The 14,954-nt window shown below is 44.9% G+C and overlaps 1 protein-coding gene across 38 annotated transcripts in view; it reads left to right on the top strand.

Annotated features, from left to right (window-relative positions):
• The window catches only part of CLASP2 (cytoplasmic linker associated protein 2), a 1,832,463-nt gene that overhangs the window by 1,604,127 nt on the left and 213,382 nt on the right, over nt 1-14,954 (top strand). For all 38 annotated transcript variants that reach the window (XM_085607571.1, XM_085607579.1, XM_085607573.1 and 35 more), the window contains one exon: nt 6,235-6,341. In XM_085607571.1, the coding sequence (XP_085463697.1) occupies nt 6,235-6,341 (107 nt within the window). The remainder of the gene's footprint in view (nt 1-6,234; nt 6,342-14,954) is intronic.

A 14,954-nucleotide genomic window follows, 5' to 3' on the forward strand; every position in this document is an offset into this window, starting at 1 on the left:
TTTTGGAGGGTGTAGGCTCTAAATTCTGATACAAAGTCGGGGAGTGGCCCTTGAATTGTACGGGGTGCTGGCTTTTTGCTGCCTTGAGTATGTGCTCTTCAATGTAAAATCATTGACACATGCTAGCATATCTGCCTGGGGAGCCAAGCCCGTACTCTTTGGGACCACTCTATGGACTCTGTCTAGTTTGATCTCCGTATCAGAGGAGACTGGTAGAATTGAACAAAAAATGTACACAACAATTTGATTGATGTCAAATCCCTCTGCATCAGACGAAATGCCTTTGATACGTATGTTGTTGCACCTTGATCTGCTCTCAAAGTCTTCCGTGTGTCCCTGTAAGTCCAGGTTCTGATCTCTCAGGCGTAGTAGTTCCTGCTGCAATTGTTCGATTTCCTCCCCACCGGTCTCATGATTCTCCAATGAAGATACCCTGTCTCCCAAGCTGTCCACTGTCTGGCGCATTTCTTTCAGCCCAGCATAGAGGTATTTTCGGAGAAGTTGGAAATCTTCCCTAAGAGAAGCAAAAAGAGCCTCCAGGTAAGGTCGAGTAATCGGGGCATCAGCTTCCCCACTCTCCAACGAAGATTCTATGCCAACAGCTTCAAGAGCGGAACCGCACAGCCGTCCAGAGCAGGTCACAGGAACAAAGGCCTCTGCCCCAGCCAGGGCTGCTCCGAGGGTGGAGGGAAATCCAGGTAGCCTTCCTATGGGGACCCTGTCTAGCCGGTGCCTCTGCTGTTCTGAACCAGAACATCCACTCTCCGGCCGGCACCCACGTCTTCATCAAAAACCGCCTGGGGAGCGCAGGTCTCGTTGTACGCTTTCGGGAAGGGCCTGCTTCCAAGCAACTATAGTGCCATTCAGAGATATCAAGTATGTGGTCAGCGGAAGCGGCTGCTCTCTGCAGAGTATCAATGCCAGCAGCCACCCCGAATTATCTCCTTCCCTATATAGCCTCTGCCTGTATTGCTTAAGTGTATACTTGTCTAGTCTGTCCCATATATCCACTATGTGCCTACGCACTTCCTGCTCCCTTCTGCAGATGCCCGTTTGATCCCCAGCCTGCAGCGAGGCCAGTACATCCTCCTCTCTGCCGTGCTCTTCCTGTAGCTGCCTATGTACTCTGCAGCTAAAGCCCATACAAGTACCCCTCAAGACCGCTTTTAGAGCCTCCCATTCCACGGTCCTACTGGTTATGGTACCCCAGTTGACCTTTTTATAACCTGACAATGCTTTTGAGAGTGCCTCCCTACTGCCCAGGTTCTCCAGGATGTCGTCTGGCTTCCTCCAGGACCGAGCCTCTCGCCCGAAGGCTCCCCACTCCACAACACAGCTGACTGGAGAGTGATCTGACCAAAAACGCGCCAGGTGAGTCACTTCTATGTCTTCCACCCACGAGAAGTCCACCACCAATATCCTATCCAGTCTACTCCAAGTTTTACATGTGGCTGGATGACAGGTGTACACCTGCTGCGTCGGATAACTCAATTGCTAAATATTGTCAAAGCCTAGGTTCCGCATCACTCCACGAAGCACCGTTGTCATTAAAGGTTGGTATCCACCCTAGGTGGCGCCCTGTCAAAGTCTGCATTCGATATACAATTAGGGTCGCCCAGCCACAGGAGAGGTGTGTCACCAGCATGTGTTGACAGACCTTGGATGTTATGAAATAACATGTAGTCGTCCTTTTTCCGGGCATACGTGTTCAAAATGGTCAGAACACATCCATCCAGTGTCCCCCTTAACAGGACAAACCGACTACCTACATCGGCCTCCAAAAGCGCTTTGGCGCCTCATAAGGGGTAGTACGCTATATATAAATGCAATTACAATACAATATAAGTAAGGGAGAACGGGACCCCCCGTGCAACCCAGATCAGCCTGCCCCTGTGGTACGTTGAAAATGAGGAGTGGAACACCTGTCCTTGCTGCGTTATTCTTTGGGTGGGGTGCTAAGGTGTGGTATACTAAGTGAAGCTGTTTGCCGGATTCGAACGAGCTGGCTTATCCTTGCCCATGTTGCACTGAGGGATCCATCCCCCTACCTCCCGTCCTCTGACAAAACAGGCTCCATCTATCACCAAGGCCATCGGGAGCATGGCGCCAAAGCTATACCCCCTCCCCCCGCAGGGTCACCAACAATCCACTCTCATAGAGGCAGTCAATGCAAACCAACCCCACTCCTTTATGGGGCCCCACGACACCCACCGCTCCTAGGTGCAGTGTCACTCCTCACAATCCGAGCTCCCACCGAAGTTGCGCCACCTCACGTCTTGCAGAACCACTTTGGGCGGGACGAGCAGAGGTAGGTGCAGAGCAAAGTGCGCCCAAAGAAGCCCCAACGTGTTCTCAAGGGGAGTGGGACACCACTGAGTTCCCAATCACATTCTCTTTAGACAGGCTGCAGTGATGACTGGCAGTTTCTCCCATCTCTAGGAAGAGCCCGGTGGTGAACTCCAGAGCCAGGGTCCACAATAGTACCTTCCTGGCAGGCAGTTTGATTGGGTAGACCGTGTCCGGGACAAGGCCATCCACACTGGGCCACCAGCGCATCAATGAGCACATGCCCACCCCACAACCAGCAAGCATCTCAGCAAGCAATGGAGCGGTAGCAGGCTAGGTTATGATGAGCTCCACCTGGGCCAACGAAGCAGCGTGACCGGAGCCCTGCCAGAAATCTTCCATCTGATGGGGCCATCAGAGGCAGGCTCCCTGACACCGTCCAGTATAAGGCAGCTAGGTTGCTGAGGGATCACTGCAGGTGTTGCCCTGTACCACGCTCCCCCGCACTACAGCCTACAGGGCCACTGCAGGACCCCAAGGTCAGGATGTGCAGATTTGTCACAGCATACCCAGGATGAGCACTGGGAAGTGTAGGGGCAGTGTGACCTAGGGACGCTGCCGAGGTGCCACAAGCAACACACTGCTGCTTGCTGTTCCACAATCAGCTGGCTCATGATGCAGACTGTGGGCCCTTAGGAGATCCCCACATGTCACCTCCGGCAACAATTCCAGGCCCCAGCAGTCACCAGCCTGTGCGCGTGACAACAGAATCTCAGCAGGCCCCGCAAGGTCGCTTCCTTGATGCCACCAACGGAGCACCGTAGCGGGCCAACCCCCCTCAGGTTTCCTCCGCGACTGAAGTTATAGGCTCATGGGTACACCAGGGGGGGACCGATTTTTTTTCCTGCCCCAGTGTCTGCCGACCAGGTGAGTGCTCATGGCGCCTTGCTGCTAGCGGAGGAGAAACCGGGCTGAAGCTTCAACACTGGTGCCCCGAGCGTCTCCTGATAGCAGCAGCACCACTGCAAGGCCTCCTCACCCCTCTTCTAGCGCCGGTGCGACCCTATGCCAGCTCATGGGCAAGTAGCACCGATTAGAGATTCCACTATGGTTGTCAGGCGTCTGGCGTCGCTCTCAACACTGGAGGCCATGGCGTACACTCTGCCTCACGGCTCGCTTGATTCACACATGCCGGGGCCTTCAACAGCAGGTTTTCATCAAGTAACAACAGGATTCGGATGCCCCACAATGACGATGTCAAAAAGGACGACTTTGTCACGTTAAGAACAGGACTATGTAGGATTCAAAAGGATTAATTCAATGTCTGGCCGATAGCTGTAGGGCTCACGTCGTCTCGGCCATGTTGCTTGTCCACGCCTGACTATCAGATGTAGACTTAGGTATTTGCACCTAGGTATGCATTTGTTAGCTGGTATGTTTGGTAAGGTCCACTTACACTTTACATCAGATCATGGATGATGCACAAACTGTAGTATTTTATGAACTGTGCTTAAGTTGTTTTGAGTCATCATGAAATGTGTTTGTTTTATAATTTGCTGTAAATATCAACGTTTTAATTGTTATGGCATAAATTGCTGACAATAAACTTTTGACTTTGACTATGTTCATGAAGGAGTATTGCCCGACAGTCAGTTTTACTGGGAAGGTCATTTTGCCTGCTTGGTTCTGCAAGAATTTCTGGTTTAAGTCTATCTACAGACCCATGTCCAAATAGGTATTGCTTTGTTATCTAGTCAAAAGATGAGGATTCTGCGACTAGAAGATGAGTTGAAAAAGTTACTTATCTTCAGTAACGCTCTTTCTGGTAGAGACTCTATCCAGACGCATGTTCCTCACCGACCCTCCCATCCTCCCTGTTCCGTAGTTGGTCTCTCTCCATTAATAAGATCCCAACTCTAGGAATCTGCACACTGTCTACCAATTTGCTTTTATCACTCTGCGTCTGGAGTCGTGCATGATCTCAAAAGCAACTGACGTCCGTGCCCGGGAGTGGCACCCATAAGTCCTGCACATAATTCCTGGTAGGAATCAGCGTCAGGCAAGAGTAGCAAGGCACCACTGTCCGGTATCAGAGGGAATGCTGAAAAGTTTCCAGATCCAGTCTGACACCACGGGAAAATTAAAAGGGTGAGGAATCTGTGGATAGATAGTCTCTACCAGAAAGAGCGTTACCGAGGGTAGGTAACTTGGTCCAAAGGAATTTGAAATGGCCAAGTTGAAGTCCAGACATAATTCCCATTGAGAGGCTGGGGTGGGACCTAAAAGAGCTATGTGTAAGCAAATACCCTGAAACATCAATGAGCCTAATCAGTTTTGTAAAGGGTGTCCCAGAATTGCTACAAAGCAATGTTTGATATTGATAAACTCGTACAAGAAACTTTTACTTCAAGTTAGTTGCTGCAAAAGAGGGTTTCCACAGGTTACTGAATCAGAGTGGATTTACATTCTCACACAAGGTTACTGAATGTTGGCTATTTTTTGTTTAATCATTAAAAAATTAAATGTATGCTTTATTGTAACCATTTCTCATGTCATGTTGTACTGTGATAATAACATGAAATGCATTCTTTGCAATGTTGTAATAAATGTGTAAAGGATCACTTATTATTGCTTTAAATGATATAATGTATAATCTGAAAATGTATGTTATCATGAGTTATTTATAACCAAATATCATTAGAAATTGCATTTTAGATGCCCGACCATTGCTGAGAATGTTCCACAGTGCGCTAGTTGAATTATGATGGGGCTAAATATTCCAAAGAGTTAACTAACAGTAATATATTCCTTGTCCGCCTGGAATGGGTACTTCTCAGTTTTGGTGCAAGCCCATGAGTTGTGATGTCTGATGCTCAAGTAAGTCAGGCCGCTCCTTATTCCAGGTGGTAACTCGGAGTGCCCTGAAAATTGCTCAAGGTGCTACGACTTCAGCAGGTTATATGTATGTCTCAAGTTCTTGATCTTATTGCTCATCCCACCATGCCAGTAATTCCCACATCTTGTGCATGTGCAGTCCCATTGTGATTACCATTAATCTGCGTAGTGTCCAGAATTTGTCATTATTGTCTCCCCACTAACCAGCAGCAGTATAGTGCAGGCTGTAAAGTCTGGGCTATGGCAGGGGTCCCATCAAGCATCATAAAGTGTGCAATTTAAAATAGCTAGAACCCGACACACAAATATCTTCAGGGGCCTCTAAGATTCCAGCTTCCCACAGATATTAGTAGCCTTTAAGCTGAGATGGGGTAAGAGCACTCTGAAGTATTGGGATTCTTTTCTAAACAAAGAGAAGGATCACACAAGAAATTGAAAGCTTCTTTCACATTGCATGCACAGAATCCGCAATGCTGCTGCTTCTGTGTATGCTATGTGAAAGATGCCTTACAGTGCTGCCTAATTTTAAGGGTGGATGGACGTGCTTCATAGGCCCCACTACAAACACTGCCTTTACTCACCCGGATGCTTACAGTCTTTTAATACCCACTAATACGCCCCTGTGACCCAACTCTCCCCACAATTGATAAAAGATTTCACTCATCTGAGCTGCCAGGTTAGTTTGATGAGTGCACACTGGACATGCCAGGCAGGGAATGTTGCCAGCTCCTCTCTCTTCTCATTGAGAGAGCGCAGCCCACACCAGCCTCTTCTAAGCCTCCATGAAAAATTCAAGGTAGTGTGGCTGCCTAGCCTAGCCAAGCTAAACTGTGTTGACCCTTACCTTTTAATTCATGTAGCATTCCCTCCACCATTAGTCCTTGTAGTATTTTGCCTTGTAGACGTTTTCTAGATTTAGTGGTAGCTGAAATGTGTCTCAATGAGTTATTAATGTCCTATGAAATGCCTCTTTATATTTGAAATCTAGCTAAAGTTCATAAAAAATATTGATCTTTGTAAATATATTTTTATATTTGTTTTACACTTTTAAAGGTTTCAACTGGTAGTCCTTTAACAAGACCAACTCCACGTTCACCAGCTAGCTGGGCCAGTCCACTCACTTCTCCAACTAACACATCTCTGAATGCTGTATCTCTTAGGTAAGAAAGAGCATCTTGTTCAGTGAGAATCATCTTCATCTTCACGACAACTTTGTGCCAGTTTACCTGTTTCTCAAAATTCTACTGACATTGTAGTGTATTCCTGGAAAACGTTTCAAAAAAACAAACGGGTCCTTTACACCTGCTTTATTTCTTTATGTTGGATGGATTTTAAATTTTAGAGGCAGAAAGTTGTGTTTCTGTGACACAGGGAGAGTTTGTTAGAAGCTGATTTGATATGAGACTTATTGGTGGGTAAAGATACACCACCTTCCCTCTGGAGCAGCCACATGTCAACTGGCAAAGCTGTGTTGAATACTGTCCCTATACCGAAAGCCAACTGTGCTGAATAGGTAGTTTTTAATGTAATTTTAACTCCCCAGTGGTGGCCAGGTTCAGCATTCAAGGCACGCAAGAATCAGTAGTAGGTTTGGAATTAAATACAAAGTGACACCACAAGTAAACTTAGTTAAGCTCACTATCAACCTAGTCGGTCCTGGAGGGCCAGATCCATGCCAGATTTTTAAGATAACTACTTTTATTTAAATGTTAATAAGCTAAAAATCCGGCATGGATCTCACCCTCTAGGACCGACGTTGGAGAACCATGAGTAAACCTATGAGAAATCTCACTCACAATATAAAACAGGAGGAAAATTAAAATACAATATGAAACAGGAGGGAAATTAGTATTAAGTGTGAACAAAAAAGAAAACTGAAGGCCATAGCGCCATCTGGGCCGAGAGTCCACCGATTCACACATTTAGGGTGCTAAAGAACTCTAATCCGTAGCATTTGGCAATCAGATAGAACATCACAATGTAGAAATTACTATGTGCCTTTGTCATAGTTTCCACAGCTTAGACATCCCTCGGAAGGTAGCTCATTGAGTCCTTGCCACAACTATGTGGTGCTAGCCCCCTAACCTAAAAGCCCACACTCAAAATGTAATGTTAATCTAAAACCACTAAAACTGGGGTGCAGTTTGGCTTGTGTACTAAAGGTCTCAAATGTTACATGGAGTCCAGGGACCTCCTGGCTACACTGAGAGTGGTAGGGGTACCAGTAACTTATGTGGGGCAGGTCAGTAGACCATGTTCTGTTATTTAGGTGGCGATACACATTAACGACACTACCACCCTCTCCAATACCTGTCCCAACCCAAAGTCCAGCAAACTCTAGAACTATTCCAGTGGAGAAAACAAAAGACATGGAACACCTTCAGTAATTCTAAAAGTATTATGTCCAAAAGAGAAAGCAGTCAGAGTAAGCAAAAAAAGTAAAGAAAAGCCAGGTTGACAGAGTAGTCTGCACAATGCTGGGATCTTCACCTTTACAAAAGGTATATATACCTAAAATATATTCAGCATTCATTATGTCGAATTAAAAATGTGTACAAAAACTGTTGTATGAAGAAAAGTATTAGTATTGTAATCTGTTAAGACAACTATGGAGTATGTATACCACAGGAATAGAAGGCATATATATCTGCTTTGGCCCGCAAAACATAACTTCTTAAGATAATAGCACAGCTTCTGTTTGTTCCCAGAATAAAAGACACTCCTTTCCCCATATAAATACTTCCCAAAAAATAGCACCCAAACATCATGTACCCTACACAACAAGGTTTATATCTGTGTGGTGATCTGGATGCCCAGCATGTGGTAACAGGCATCCAGTAATGGACATATTCTACAATTTGTAGTCACTGGATTGTAACTATCAGATAAGGGCACAGCTGTTAGTCTAGTTTCAGCTAGAACTGGAGTAACTAGTCAGCTAAGTATTCCCTAGATTAGTCCTAGTGTGTCAAGTGAGGGACTCTACAGACTTACGATCTTATCGAGACTGCTAGATGTAAGGGTTACTCCTTCCTGTTGCTTAACATTTTCACTTGTGATGAGGAAGCAGCAGGTGTCTATCTGAAGGGCCACTAAATGGAGGTATACAAAAACCTCCCGGCAAGCAAAAGAATCTAAGAAAGAAATTGTCGAGCAACCGGACTCTCACAAATCCTGGGTCAGATTAAATAAGGACTGGATCTAGATGAAGCAGACTTCCAGAAGATGGAGCAGGATTCCAGGAGGTGGAGCATGGTTCCAGGATCAAGTAACCAGGAGGTAGAAACCCACCTCCAGTGTTACCAGAGTATTTGCGATGTACCTAATAGTAGGTTCAGACTATTTAAATAGGGCAACATGGAAAGTTGAAAGGTGGAAGAAGCAGGAAATGGCATGCAGCAAATAGTTACCTTCTGATAGATTGGTATAGTGCCATTAGTAGAGAATATACAGGAAGGTACACCACTTCATTTAATTAAGATATTCTTTCTTCCTATGATTTGATTATTGCACTTGAAACATTCCCTCTTTTGATGATGGTAAATGATTCTGGCACTGTAGTGGTTAGTGTAGAATATACAGATGGAGACCAGGTAATGCTTTTTGTTGCAAAGCAGCATCACTTTCAATGACTAATCTACATATAATCCAGTATGCTGCTTCTTAATTTCCAAATCTGGCCTTGGAATACTTATATAAGTCAGTAATATACTGGAAGACATTGTTTTAGGGAAATTGACTACAGAATGTTGAATAACCTTTCCTTGTCATGCTGTTACTGCCTTGTGGACTGGCACCACTGTCATTCCTACATCAGACAATATCAGGTGGGCAATCTTGGTGTTGTAACATTTGTTGGCCACTTTGCTCTCCAGTTTAATTGTTTAATTGTTTTTTTGTTTTGCTTTTTTGCATTTTGAGGTGCGAACCTCAGTTGAGAGGGTATTGTCTGTTCAGGGATGGTAAATGTTGGAAATGACCATCTTTTGCGTGGTATTCCCCCAGGTTATTGCCTTCTGTAACAGAACCTGTTTTTGTTTGCCATAGGACTCTGCACTCTTTGCTCCCACTAGCCAGTGCACTATTTGCTCTCACTAGCCAGTGGAAAAGTGTGTGTCCTCTCCCCTTTAGACATGGAAAAATTGTCATACTCTTAATTGCCACCTCTAATTAATTTACTTATAAGTACCCAGTATACTATACTGCGTTTACCTAGGGCCTCTACATTAAATGCTACAAGTGGGCTGCAGCACTCATTGTGCAACCCACTAAAGTAGCACTGTAAAACATGTTTTCAGGCCTGTCCTTGGGAACAGTGTGCGCAGTTTTAAACTGCCACTTCAACCTGCTTAAACCTTTTGCCAGGCATAAACATTCTCTTTTAGTACTTACAAGTCACCCCTAAGTTAGGCCCTAAATGCCCATATGGCAAGGTGCTTGGTACTTAAAAGTAGGATATGTATATTTAAAGTTTTACATGTCATGGCAGTAAAAAACACTTCCCGGCATGGCCAGAAACGGCACTCTACATATCACAAGGAAAGAGTGCCCTGAGCACCACGCCAGGGAAAAGGTGAGGCATGTGGACTTCACAAGATCACTGATTTTGTATATACCTAAGCGTAATTTTCTTTCTTTATTTTGAGCATGATAGTAAGCAGAAGCAACAACTATAGGTCCTGAGGAAGGCCGCTGCCCTCTGGTGAGGGTTTTAGGTTGAAACATGTCGACCCAACATTTCTCTTGATACAGAAGTTGGTGATATCTTATTTCCTGCTTTATCTTGTTTTTAATCCTGGCATGGGGGCGCACCAATAAAGGTATGTTTGAGGCATGTGTGCTGTACATACACATGTTTTGCATAAGTCCGCCATCTAGTGTTGGGCTCAGACGATTACAAGTTGTTTTTGTTCTAAGAAATGTTCTTCGAGTCACAAGGCTGTGTGAATCCTCCTCTTGGGAATACTGCCCATGGTCATCAACACCATCTTCAGATATTATTTTTTTCCCACCGTCTGGTTAGGATGTAGAATCTTGTGCTCCGGTTCGAGACTCCTTTGAGTCGTTTATTCCCATTCAATGGTAATTTTCTATAACGTTCTACTTTGCGTCTCGCACTACCTTTTCAAAGAGGGTCTTCGACTCGCTTCCTCTGCCCTTGGGCCGCACCCAGCCAGGCAAGGACATCACCATTTCTACACTTACTGAGAATAATGTGCTAATGGAACACACTGTTCCGTTTCTGTCCGAAGTGCCACTCAAAATACCCACATACTGACCAATATCCTGTTTTTAACTTATGCCTCTTGCCTGAGTTTCGAGAAGACGCCTGTGAGGCCTGCAAATCCTTTCAGTCCAATAAGACCCTTTGGGATTGACATGCAAGACGACAGGAATTGCAGCGTAAGCAAGCGAATGATGTTCCAGACATCTTTGGTCGTCAAGAAGAGGAAGGGAGAAGCTTCAGTGGCACAAGAGGAATCACTCTCCATCCATGATTCCGAGTCCCAATCCGAAGATGACTTGAACGTTCTACAGTCAGCACAAAAGCAACGGACAGTGAGTACCTCTGCCCCTGATCCTAAACCCAAACTGTCTGTTTCTACTGAAAAACCTGCTCACGGTCTACCACTGCACGTAAGCCATGGCACGCACCGAAAATATGGCTCCGAAAGTTCGGCCTACAGCAGGGGCTTCCACCTCTTCGATATCAAAGGCCATAACATCTCGATCTTCGGTCTCAGCACCGGAACAAAGACTATAAATTTCAGAACCGAACATTCCTTTTTCAAAATCAAAGCTCCCACCACCGAAATGCTTTTCCAAAACCTTCTCCAGAGCCAATTCTCGAGCAATTTCAACTAAAGCTCGATCCGAAATAAAAGACACTGCACATTTAGACTGGAACTAAGAAAATTACAATACTGCCACCAAAACAACACACTTTTTCACAAGCAGTTGAGTTTTGAAGAGGCATTGGACATTCCTGTTCAACCTGTAAAGAAGAAGAGGAAGGATGCTCCCACTTTACCACTACCACAAACCCCTCATCCTCCACCTACTCCACCACCACACTCACCACATTTATCTGAGGCAGGTAACATAGCCCCTCAGTCTACAATAGGGACGGATCACGATATCCCAGATGATACACAACCACGGCATCCTTGGGATATTTATGCTATTGAGCCTCAAGTAGATACTGATCTTGATTTTCTATTCAAGACTTTGTCTACTGCATAGAGACTGGCTCAATACTTACCGTTACTCAAAGGTATAACAATTCATTCTGACGATTTTCTTTTACAGACCCAGTCAAAGCAAGGATAATTACTCCACACATTAACAAAAACTGCAAGGCAGCACCATCAGACCCCATTTGTATTAAAGGCCAACTCACCCCAGACTCTTTGGTAGTGTCAAATGCCAGGAAAAGAGCATACTCCCAAGAAAATGGAGATGCACCGCCCCCAGAGAAAGACTCCATGCTCACAGATGCCTTTGGTAAAAGAGTTGCGGCACAAGCTGCTAATCATTGGTGTATAGCCTATAGCCAAGCTTTATTAGCAAGGTATGGCTGGGCCAACTGGGACGAAATAAAAGGGCTCCTTCAACATCTCCCAGAGGAGCACAAAAAGAGAGGTCAAGAAATAATTAATGAAGGTAACTTATTACTAACAATTCTATTAAGTGTGCACTAGATGCAGCTGACACTGCTGCTAGGGGAATTAACACCAGTATCCTATTACGTAGGCATGCATGGTTAAGGGTGTCAGGATTTAAACCTGAATTACAGCAGGCCATATTAAATCTCCCGTTGAACATCTTTTCGGCCCGCAAGTAGACAGCCCTTGAAAAGATGAAGGACACCGAGGGAACAAAATCTTTGGGAGCCCTACAAACTAATACCTACTGTGGTTCTTTTCGTAGGCCCAAATACAAACAAGGTGCCAAAACTGCCACCACAGATATCTCTGGGTCACAATACAAAAATCAGGGACAAACCTCTACACCTAGAACTTTCTACAGAGGTTCTTAGAGAGAAAGAATTTTAAAGGAAGGGGCATAGGAAACCACACCCGTTCCTCAAATGCCAATAACAAACAATGACTTCCTTACTATGCCTCTAGACCATCTAACCCCAGTTGTGGGTCGTCTTCAACAGTTTCTCAACAATTGTAAATTAATCACAACAGACCAATGGCTCTTTGATATTATCCAACATGGTTATTGTCTGGAGCTCATAACTCCTCCTCCGAATATTCCACCTTGCAAACAAAAACTACCTGTACAGCATCAAACCTTTCTGCAAAAAGAGATCTCAGCTCTGTTACAAAAAGGAGCTATAGAAATAACTCATCCACAATTTTAAGGAACAGGAGTATATTCACTATACTTCCTTATACCCAAAAATAGATGGGTCCCTATGACCCGTTCTCGATCTCATACAATTAAATCATTACATCATATCAGAACACTTCCATATGGTCAATCTAGAAGGGATCATTCCATTATTACAAAAAGGAGATTTTATGGCGGCTTTAGATCTAAAGGATGCCTATTTCCACATACCGATTCACCCTGCACACAGGAAATGCCTCCGATTTCCATTTCAAGAAAAACATTAGTTCAAAGTTCTTCCTTTCTGTATTACCACAAAACCACAAGTTTTCACAAAGTGTCTAGCTAGCAGTAGTAGCTGCACATCTACGCAGACAAAATATTCTTGTTTTCCTATATCTAGATTAATGGTTACTCAAAGCAAACAACTACATTCTTTGCAACCAAAACACTCAAAAAACCCTAGATTTGCTGTATCAACTAGGGTTTACCATCAATCTACAAAAATCTCATCTACAACCAGCCAAACCTCAGCCGTACCTTGGTGCTACCCTGAACACATAATCAGCACAAGCATACCCAAACACAGACAGGGTTCACAACATAGTAACATTAATTGAACAGTTTCACATAGGAAATCAACTTCCTGCAAAAACATTTCTCAGACTTCTAGACATGATGGCATCCTGTATTCACATAGTACCACATGCCTGAATAAATATGGACATCTACAACAATGCCTCTCTCAACAGTGAACTCGATCACCATCATGATCTAGTGTTGGTAGACAGCCGCACAAATCACTCTCTGCAATGGTGGAAACCACAAAATGGAAGCAAAGGGCCAATTTCCCCAGATAATACTCACAACAGATGCTTCCCTAACAGGTTGGGGTGCACATCTTCACAACTTCTCTATTCAGGGAATATGCGATTCCTAATACAAGAATCTCCATATCAATCACCTAGAACTACACGTTGTTCATCTAGCAATCGAAGCCTTCCTACGTCGCCTGCAACACAAAGTTTTCCTAATTGGAACAGATAATATGACAACAATGTATTATTGACAAAAACAGGGGGGGGGCGCACTTCAGTTAACTCGGGTAACACAGAAAATATGGAGATTGGCAATACATCACAACATTTGTCTCTTAGCAGAACATGTCCCAGGGACAGGAAATCAAATTGTTGACTTTCGAAGCAGAACGCAACAATTCCACGAATGGGAGATTTGCCCCAATGTTCTTCAACCATACTTTCACAAGTGGGGATATCCAGAGATAGATCTCTTTGCAACAAAAAAACCCGCAATATACCCACACTTCAGAAGCAGGTACCCACACCATCAATCCAAAGGCAATGCTCTATGAATGAACTGGTCAGGGATATTTGCATACACCTTTCTACCTCTCCCGCTACTTCCATTAGTGGTTAGGAAACTCAGACAGACGTGTCTCACCATGATACTCATAGCTCCAACATGGGCTCGACAACCATGGTTTTCCACACTCCTGGTTTTCAACACTCCTGGAACTGTCTTCAGCCCCACACGAGAAGCTTCACCTGAACCCGGACCTTCTCACACAGAACCACAGAACACTAAGACATCCCAATCCCAAAGCAACGGATCTTGCAATTTGGCTCCTGAAATCTTAGAATTTGGATACTTTTAATTTACCTCAGGAATGAATGAACATTCTTTTTTTTTTTTTTTTTTAAACCTTTATTTTATATCAGTGACACAGCTATTCAGCCGACATCCCGGAGGTACGGCAGCTTGAGAGGTTCAACACATGCTTGCGTCCACATAACACTGACAGGAGAGCCAAAGGTTCTATTTTGCATAAACATAAATACAACCCTAAACACAAGCAAGGCGAAAGGTACTGTAAACACCAAGAGAGGTTCCCATCAGGGGGGACGAGCCCCATCACGTCCAACAGGCACAGATCTATAGTAAGGGAAAGGAGGGAAAGGCAGAGACTCTAGAAACAATCACATATCAGCGGGAAAGTCAAAGCCGGAAAAGGACTAAGGGGAAAGTTGCTCCTCATGCGGATCCGGGTCGGGGGGCAGGCATATGTCCCCTCTGTACTGGTTCCATGGCCCCCACACAGCATGCCATTTCCGAGGGCGCCCCCGAGCACAATACACTGTCTTCTCCCTAAACATGCTCCAGTCCATGTTTTCCATCCACGCTGTCAATGTGGGCGGCCTATCGGAGCCCCACAGCCGAGCGATATCGCGCTTGGCTACCATGTTCCCCAGGGTCACCCACTGAGTCTGTGCCGCGTTGTGGTCAGTAGGACTCCAGACATTCAGGAGACAACATCGCGCCTCAGGCTGCATAACAATTCCTGTCACCTCCCCCATCACCTCATGGACTTGCCTCCAGAACTCCATAATCGCACCGCATTCCCAAATAATATG

The sequence above is a fragment of the Triturus cristatus genome, chromosome 5_2 (genome assembly GCF_964204655.1).
Source record: "Triturus cristatus chromosome 5_2, aTriCri1.1, whole genome shotgun sequence".
In the NCBI taxonomy this organism is placed as follows: domain Eukaryota; kingdom Metazoa; phylum Chordata; class Amphibia; order Caudata; family Salamandridae; genus Triturus; species Triturus cristatus.